Source organism: Marmota marmota, unplaced genomic scaffold (assembly GCF_001458135.2).
Source record: "Marmota marmota marmota unplaced genomic scaffold, marMar, whole genome shotgun sequence".
Lineage (NCBI taxonomy): Eukaryota > Metazoa > Chordata > Mammalia > Rodentia > Sciuridae > Marmota > Marmota marmota.
In genome coordinates, this window is record NW_025999999.1 from 17,748,116 (window position 1) to 17,757,442 (window position 9,327).

The following is a 9,327-nucleotide window of genomic DNA, read 5'->3' on the forward strand; positions in this document are numbered from 1 at the left end:
CCTGGGTGGCCGTGCGCTCCTCGCCGCGCTCGCCCGGTGAGTCACGCCCGAGTTGACTCCGCGCTGCCGCTGCCCGAGAGCCCCGCTAGCAGCCTGGCAGGGCTGCGGCCGACGGTTGGCGTCCCTCGTGAGCGGGTCCCTGCTGCGACCCAGCTGCCCCGACCAGGAGCGCGGAGGCTGCGCCGGCCCGCGCGGGCGTTACGGGCTTTGTTCGGCTTTGTCTGCGCCCACCTGAGCGCGGCCTTGCCGGGAAGTCGGCGTCCCGGGCAGGAGCGCACCTGGCGCGCGCCTGCCTCGAGTTCCTCGCGGTCCCCCAGGGCCAGCTGCGGAGGTCGTGGGCAGAGACACGCGAGCCGAGCCGAGGGGCGCGGTACGCAGGTAAGTGTAGGGGCTCGGTGTCTGGGGGGAGGAGAGTGTCGTGTGAAACCTGAGCTGCCTGGCACGGTCGCGGCGCTCCCTTCACTAGTGGCTGCAGAGGGGACTCGCCTTTTGCAAGAAGGCCCTGGGAACATGCCCTCCCCCCATTACAGAATATATACAGGTGTTCTGGTGACTTTGTGCGGTTTTCCCTGGAGCGTAGTGACCCCAGAAAAGTCTGCAAGCAGAACCTGAGAGGGGCCTCCTGCCCGAGAGACTCGCCTTGGGCCTTGGGAAGTACAGGGAATTTGACTTTACAGGAGGGGAGAAATTTGTCTTCGGTCCCCCCACTTCCATGCCGCCGTGCCCGCGCGTTCACGCCCCTTCATGTACACACACACACACACACACACACACGCACGCCTGGGGAGAAACTTATCTCCATCACCAGCTCCCCCACCACCGACACACACACCCCAACACCCTACACCCTGACTCCCACTCCCTTCCCTCCTCTGGCTCAGTCTTGCTTTGTGTGCTTCTCTGGGCTGGCTCTTGGCCACACCTGTCTTGTGAGACAGAAAATGGGAGGGCCTCAAAACTGCACCGTGGAAACTTGAAGAACATTGTGGGCACCAGGCAGAAGAGGAAAGGGCACCTCGCTGCCTTTGATTGTGGCAAGAGGAGCCTTTTAATGTGGACAGTAAGCAACATGTTGGAATGCTGGATGTCTTGGAGATCTGAATAATTTAAACCTGGATTTTTCAAATAATAAACACCTTTAATTTGTGAACTGGTTTCTCCAGAGAGACCACATTTGTACTTGAGATCTACCAGGTTGTTTGAATTTCACTGATTGTAGACTTTGGAAAGACACAGTGGTGTAGGCTGGAAAGTCGGAGTGGTATTGGGTGGTTTGGGACTGCTTTGACAGTCAAGAGTCATCAGCCTCTGTGTTGACCCGCATTTGTGTGACCCTGGATGAATGAATGAATGAAGGCTAAACTGGACCAGCCTCTGGCCTCTATTAAATCTCAACCCTGGGGGTGAGATGGCACCTGAATCCTGAGGAAACTTCCCTGCCTTATTGAAAACAGCATCATGTGGATGTTTTTCCCCACCCCTTTACAGCTCCCTACAGATGACCTGGGCCATGTTGATAACTTGTTTGTGTTCTATAGATGTTGTTCAGGTTGGCTTGAAATAAAATCCGTTTTTATGTTTTGGAATTATTGTTCTGTTGACAAATTAAACAGACCAACTGTAGGACCTCCAGGTGTTTTATAGATTAAGGCCTAAAAATTCAAGGTCTGTTTTGCTCCCAGTGTGACATTATTAAGAAAGGTAAATTGAGAAAGGGCAAGAGACACATCAGAAGAAAACTCAGAGGTATCACTGTATTTGGCAAAGACCCCAGGAGTGTCCCTTCCTTTCAGCAACCTAAAGCCACTCTCTTCTGTGACTTCCTCTGTCAACATCCAGCTCAGAGCCACCTCCTGGGAGTATAAGAATTTCACAGACTAGCTTCCCAGGCAAACCCTGGGGACAGAGGAGTGTGACTTCCTTCATCATCCTGTGTCTAAAAACTATCAGCAAGGTATTTTTGATTAAAGCTGGTTTTTGGCCCACCATCCCTCCCTTAAGGAGACTGGGGACCCTTGGCATACATCGCAGTCAGAGGCCCATTTTTATGGATAAGGAAACTCGATACCCAATTTTAGGTTCATATCAAAATTAAGCATAAGACCGTTCCCATTATCTCCTGTCCCCCTTATACACATCCCTCACCAGACTGGTACATATTTTATAATACAGTGTGACACATCATTATCACTCAAAGTCCATAGTTTAGCATTTATTCTTGGCGTTGCACATCCTATGGATTTGACATGTACAGTGACATGTGTTCACCATGATATCATACAGAAGTTTTTCACTGCCTCAGACATCATCTGCCTACTCATCTCTCCTCCCCGAGCCACAGCAATAACTGAGCTTTTTATTATCTCCATAGTTTTTCTTTTTCCAGAATGTCATACAGCTGGAATCATACCTTATGTTTTTCAGATTGTTTTCTTTCACCTAGTGATACACATTTGTGCTCAAATTTCTACTTCTGGCTTTTTTGGTTTTTTTTTTTTTTTTTTTTTTGGTGGGGGGAGGAGGGGAAANTTTTTTGTTTTTTTTTTTTTTTTTTTTTTTTGGTGGGGGGAGGAGGGGAAACTCAGTGCTGGGGATCAAATGCCAGGGCTTTTTATATAGGGATTGAACCCAGGGGTGCTTAGCCACTGAGCCACACCCCCAGCCTTTTCTTTTCTTCTCCTCTTTTCTTCTCTTTTCTCTCTTCTTTTCTCTTCTCTCTTCTTTTCTCCCTTCTTTTCTTTTCCCGCTTCTTTTCTTTTCCCGAGTTGCTTTGGTCCTTGCTAAGTTGCTGAGGCTGGCTTTGAACTCATGATCCTCCATCTTCAGGCTCTTGAGCCACTGAGATTACAGGCGTGTGCCACCATGCCTGTCCACAATCATTAATTGGCAGTGGTGACACTGAGGATAAGCTCCTGGTGAAAGTACCTTTGGTTAATAATGCCCCTGCTTCGTGTGCGTCTTGCAGTTACGAAGTATTTTCATTGCACCCCAGTACCTGGAAGTGTGCTGGGCACTGGGTGGATGCTCAATAATTTTCAATGGATTAAATGAAGTTTCTTATAATTGTATCAATTCTGTCAGCAATACTATGAGGCATTTAGAACAGTGATCATCAAATATTTGCATTTCACACATCAGTGGATTTAAAAATTGAAATCATTAAAATCATTTTAATGGGGGGGGCTATAATACAATTGCTAATTTTAATTTTCTCCAATCAAGGCTATTTTTAAAAAAATCCCTCCCATCATCTACAAGGCTATTGGAGGCTCTGCATGTTCTTTCCCTGCAACCTCCTGTTTCAGCATGGCCCAAAGCAGCCCCTTGGGACAGCTAAAAATGCTTGAAGTCTCTCCCCTCCCTTTGCCTTCATCCGCTAAGCAGCTCTGGTCTCTGCTTTTCCTCTTCTACCACAGAATTATCTGCCGACTTTCCCTGGGTGTGATTATTATCACTGATCTTCTGCTTCCTGTCCTAAGCCGTGTTCTCTGACTTTTTATTTTTGTTTTGTTTTTCACATTTTTTAAATTGATGCATTATAGTAGTACACAGTGGTGGGGTTTATTGTTACATATTTGTACATGCACACAATATAACAATATTATTTCCCAATAGTTCCCCTTTCCCTCCCCAAGATCCCTTTTCTCTACTGATCTCCCTTTGATTTTCATGAGACACCCTCTGCCCCACCCTTCTTTCCCTATTTCCTCTCTAGCTTCCACATGAGAGATAACACAGGACCTTTGACCTGAGTTGGGCTTATTTTGCTTAACATAATGTTGTCAAGTTCCATCCATTTTCCTGCATATGACATAATTTCATTCTTCTTTATAGCTGCATAAGACTTCATTGTGTATACATGCCACATTTGCTTTATCCCTTCATCCAGCAATGGCCACCTTGGCTGGTTCCCTAGTTTGGCTATTGTGAATTGTGCTGCCATAAGCATGCCAAGCCCTGCTCTTGACCTGGATTTCTGAGAGTTCAAATTAGGTAACCTGGTTCTTGTCCCAGGGGCCTTTAGTTTGGGGTGTCATGGAATTCTGGCAACAACCTTTTCAGGTAAAGAAGTGGGTGGTGTCACTGCATTGTACAGAAGGAAATTGAGAGACTGAAGTGAAGGAATTAACCAGAAAAGTTCATGTGCAGTTATGATGTCTGAGCGCTGCTCCTTCCACTCCACCAGGGTACTGCGCCCTTCTCAAGGCTGAGATCTGGGCTGGACTCCAAGTATGTGGTTTGCTAGGTCTGTGGCCTTGAGCCCCACCTTCTCCAAGATTGTTTTCCTCTTCTATAAAAATGGAGACGATAACATCTACCTTACAGGGTTAAGGATTTTGTTCAGTGAACATGTTAAATGTAATAACCTTTTGACATTGATTTAGAAAAGGAGCGTCTACCATTTAGCAAGGACTTTCCCACACTGCCTCACTGGGTCCTTTACAACGAGTCTGTGAAACCCAGATTCTCCCCATCCGACAGATGGAAACTGAGGCAGGGGAGGCTGTTGCTTGCGGAGTCACCCAGCTGCTAGAAAGAGCTGGGCTGGAATTCTCTTTCGGTACTTCCAGTCCTGTGTGTGTATTCCCCCACAACTCAGAATTCTCCAGAGTTCCACTACAGGGAATTTGGGTCCTCGGCAACGTAAAGCATTTCAAATATCAGCCAAACGAACATGAAGATCTGTTGTCTAAAACTGTCGCTTAGCAGTGAGAGGAAAGTGAGAGGACCTGGATTGATACCCAAGGAATCCAAAATGGCACAACGTTCACCCCTTGGTGCTGGCTTTTGGTTGACAGTATGTTGTGTTCTGGAAACTTGCTGATTCTTTTAGGGAGACTGTGACACTTCCTGGGTAGCTTTTAAAATGCTCTAACTGGGCATGGTGGTGCATGCCTGTAGTCAGGTCATCTTGGGCAATGTAGTGAGACCCTGTCTCCAAAAACAACAGCAGCAAAAACCACACAAAAAACACTGTCCCTGTCATGTCAAACCAGAAGTGTGTCCTCCATTTCCCTGGACTTTCAGAGTCTGAGTCAAATATTCTACCAGTGGAAAAGGAAGATGATTGTTATAGCAAAAGTCAGAAAGGACTTCTTGGCTGGAGACTCTTGCCTCCAATTTTAGTCTTCCTGTTCAGGTGTGGACTGCTCTTGTAAAGGGCTCAGATTTCCATCCTGATTTGGAGAAGGCTGCCAAGGGCTAATCTAATATATAGTTGCATTTTCCAAGGGAATGGAAATGGCTTTTTTTTTTTTTTCATCCTACGCTCACCCGGTTGCCTATCATTGAAGAGAAAGTGGACATTGTCCTGGACGCTGCTGCCTTCAGCTATCACCGATCCAACCCTTCTTTTAAAAGCAGCCTTGTTTGGGCCTTTGCTTCTTGCTGCGGCGATCACATCCCTGCCTAGGACGAGGTGGAGTGGGTGTGCGTATGTTGGGGGGCATCCTGCAGCAAACTTCACTCCTCCACTGTTCCAGATGCTGCCAGGGGCCTGTGTGGAACCAGGGCCCCACAGCAACTATCTGATGAGAAGATCAGGAGCGAGGCACTCCTAACTCCATCTGTGAAAGCCTGGCCACGGGGGGTGGGTAACATGAGAGGTCAGCATGAGTAATGGAACAGAAAGGAACGTAGGTGATGAACAAGGTGCCTTGTAATGGAAAAGGCTTGACACCGTACGGGTACCTGGGAACCAAGGTCTGTTCCTGTCCCTGGCATGAAGATCACTCTCCACGACTTTGCACAAGAATGTGGAGGGCCACCCTGGAAAGCGCCTGCTCCTGCCCGTTGTGGAAGTTGCTGGCAGGTATTAGCTGGTGGAAAACCGCCAGAGGGCAGGATTCAGGGTGGCAGATGTCTACTTCTGTTCCCCATTGCTGCCCATAGCCTTTTATCTGGAGTCTACACTTCTGCCACAGTGTCCTCTCTTGCCCCTTTTCTCCAACAATTCTCCTTCTTTGAATATTCAAGAGAGTCTTTCCTCAGATTCTGTAAGGTGGAAGGTGATGGATTGAACAGACCACTGGGAGTCCAGCTTGGAATCTGATCCACTGATTAACTGTCACATGGGACAAAAAAAAACTTCTCTAGACCTCAATTTTCTCATCTGTAAAATAGGAATAATATACCCTCGTTGGCTGGTTAGGAGAAAATATATGGACTTATAGAACTTGCTGGCAGGCATGCAGTAAGTGCTCACTAGATGGTGGTCATGGTTGATTTTTGCTGTGGAATACATCCTTGTTTAAAAAATTTTTTCTAGGACGGGTATGGTCCCAGCTACTTGGGAGGCTGAAGCAGGAGGACCACTTGAGCCCAGGAGTTCAAGGCCAGCCTGGGCAACATAGTGAAATCCTCTCTCAAAAAAACAAACAGCAAAAAGAGTTGATTGGATGGGAAGAGTCAAAGAGAGCTCACATTGAAATAGCATTTGTTTCTTTCTTATTATTAAAAAGCTGGGGCACATGCCTGTTATCCCAGTGACTCTGGAGGCTGAGGTGGGAGGATCACAAAGTTAAGGCCAGCCTCAGCAACTTAGTGAGACTCTGTCTCAAAAAATAAAATAGACTGACTGGGGGTGTAACTTGGTGGTAAAGTGGCCCTGTGCTCAAACTCCAACACCCCACTCCCACAAAACATAAATGCACTGAGCATGAAGATGCACCTGCAAGTGCCCTCAGGCCCTCGACGGTGGACCTTGCAGTGCTTTGTGGACCCAGCAAGTCTGTGCCTCACCTTCTGTGCACCAGGCACCTACGGGTCACCAGGCTCCAGCACAGACTATGATGCAATCCTTACTCTTCAGCATTTGCCACCTGACAGTCAAAACAAGTGCATCATGGGGCAGCTTTAGTACATGACCATAGGGGTTGTGTTAGAGGAGACAAAAGAGAGCTGCCAGGCCAGTGCCGTCTGATCTCGATATTTGCAAGGGGGCATTTGACCTGCGGCATTCATTCGAAGATTGCCAACATCAACAAGCTACTGTTTTAATGAGCAATAACTTGGGAGACTCAAAAAACATCCGACTGGGCAAGCAGAGGCACGTGATAGGGTGAGATGAAGTCACCCGGGCTTGTGTCATGGCATGGAGGGCGTGGGCCTGCTCCCTGGGCGCCTCACCATGCAGCAGGGACCTCCTCTGCTCCGGTCCTCTTTATCCTGGAAGAAAGCGGGGAAGGTGGTGCCTTAACCCTCGTTCTTATAAATTATCTGCAGGTCTGAGCCTCACTCTCCTGCATGTGCCCAAGGTTGGAAGCTGTAAGGGCAGAAAACTGCCCCTAACCTAAGGCCAGGACAGCTCTGAGAAACTCTTTCCCACTGCCCCTCATCCCGCTGCCTGACTCCTTGGTGGCAGGAGGGAAAACTCGTGCTTGGGAGAAAGTCCCAAGTTGCCTTGCTGGTGTGCACCTGGGCTGGAAGCTGACAGGAGGCACGTGAGCCCCACGACAGGCCCACAGCCTTTCTGGTCACATGTGTCCCTTCCATTGCGGCCAGACAGTGCCTGAGTCCTCACTCTTGCAACATTGGATACAGGTTTTGCTTAGGTTAAGACTGGAACCTCTTAGTCTTACACAGACCCAGCTAGTCTGGGCAGCTGGTGTAATTTGTTTAGGTAACGTGAAATCCCAGGAGTGGATGGAGTAAGGTCTCACCATCCGGGCCCACAGTGGAGGGGGAATGGGATTTGTAAAACCAGAAGACACTTTGCAGCATCTGGTCCAACCCCCTCATTTTGCAAGTGAGGAACCACAACCTCTATCAGGGTCACGGCATCAGGGTGAGAACGAGGGACTCAGGATTTGTGTTGCAGACTCTCGGCCACCATGGGGCAGGTGTGGCCCCTACCTGAGTGAAGAAGCCACACTATCTGCCCTGTAGTGGGTGGAGCTCTGAGGTAAGAGGAGGTTCAAGTTCCCCTGAGCTGACCTGGCTCCGTGGTGAGAGGGAAGCATGTGGTTTGGGAGCTGGAGACCTCACTGTGTGACCTCCTGGGTCCCTTCTCCTTTGGATTCTCAACCACCTCTTTCATCTGTCTCTGGGTACGCCTTGCTCAGTCTCCTTTTCCATTATACAATGACCTGTCATTCCCCTTCTCTGCTCCCCTGGGGGGGGGGGATGAAGCCCAAGGGTGAGCCGCGTCCCCTGAAAACACCCCCCGCCCACATGCACTGCATATTCAGATTCCCTGCAATTCCAAGAAAGGCCCAGAACAGCACCTTCATGAGCATGACTTGGGTTGTTTTAGGCTTTCCTGTAAATCAGAAGCAGCAACATTTCCTGGGTGATCTTGATTTTTAGGGCAGCTCTTAACCTGCCCTGCCAATCCTCTGAATGTCGAATCTGAGAAGTGTGCTGTTCTTGCAGCTGGGGACTCACATTATGCCCCAGCAGAAGTTGCGGAGCATGTCAGACAAGGAGAGAAGTCATCTGGGTGTAGTGCAGGTTGAGGGAGCTCTGTGAGCAGCTTGAGATGACCTCACAGCTAAAATTAGAAGTAAATCTCAGGTGTGTGCTCTTACGGAATCAGTTACCTTATTGGTCTATTGTTTCTTACGAAAATTCACTTTCTTTATACCACCCTCAAGGCCTCATGGCATTGAATATTACCCAGACTAGGAGAATTCTTCAACCATAAAAATTAAAAAAAAAAAAAAAGAACTTTTATCCCTTCAGCTAGATTACTGTTTCCATATAATGTAGAAAATGCAGACTTTCTTCAACTGTCTCAGCTAGGGAAAGTTTGGGTGACTTGCTAGGTTTCAGAAAATGAGGTCATTGAGCTCAAATCTTCAACTTGTCAGCTTCTAACTCCTCATGAAGAAATGCAGACCCCTAAAAGGGGAGTCATTTTACCCAGGCACAAGTGGCCGGCCGGGCTGAGCACCAGGACTCTGAACTCTGCAGAGCCCTCTCAGGGGCTGTAAGAGGAGCCGGAGTGGGTTGGGGGCAGGTGTGGTATTCTGAGAAAGATGGCTGCGGAAAGTCCAAGTTGTTGGAGTAAAGTGGCTTTTTGGGAATCGGTGTCTTCTCCAGGTGACTGTATGATGGCAAAGAGGGGCCTTCAGGGTCCTATTTGTGGCCTCAAAAAGCTAAATAGTTGTCATCTCCTTCGATGGCATGACTTGAACTGTTCACAGGATTCATTACTAATGCTGCTTTTCTTTTCCTGACCCTGTAGTTACGTCAACATGCCCTCTTTCTTGTTGCTGGAAGCCATCTGTATTTTCCTGTTTTCCAGAGGTAAGATTTTTTTTTTTTTTTTTTTTTTTTTCCGCGGATGGGGGGTAAGACATTGGACATCTGATTTTGCTTCAGACA

The 9,327-nt window shown here is 48.1% G+C and overlaps 1 protein-coding gene across 2 annotated transcripts in view; it reads left to right on the forward strand.

Annotated features, from left to right (window-relative positions):
• The first annotated feature begins 6 nt into the window (after positions 1-6).
• The window catches only part of Vwa2 (von Willebrand factor A domain containing 2), a 38,885-nt gene continuing 29,564 nt past the window's right edge, over positions 7-9,327 (forward strand). For both annotated transcript variants that reach the window (XM_048807379.1, XM_015494824.2), the window contains exons 1-2: positions 7-378; positions 9,188-9,249. In XM_048807379.1, coding sequence (XP_048663336.1) covers positions 9,198-9,249 — 52 coding nt within the window. In that variant the 5' untranslated portion in view covers positions 7-378; positions 9,188-9,197. The remainder of the gene's footprint in view (positions 379-9,187; positions 9,250-9,327) is intronic.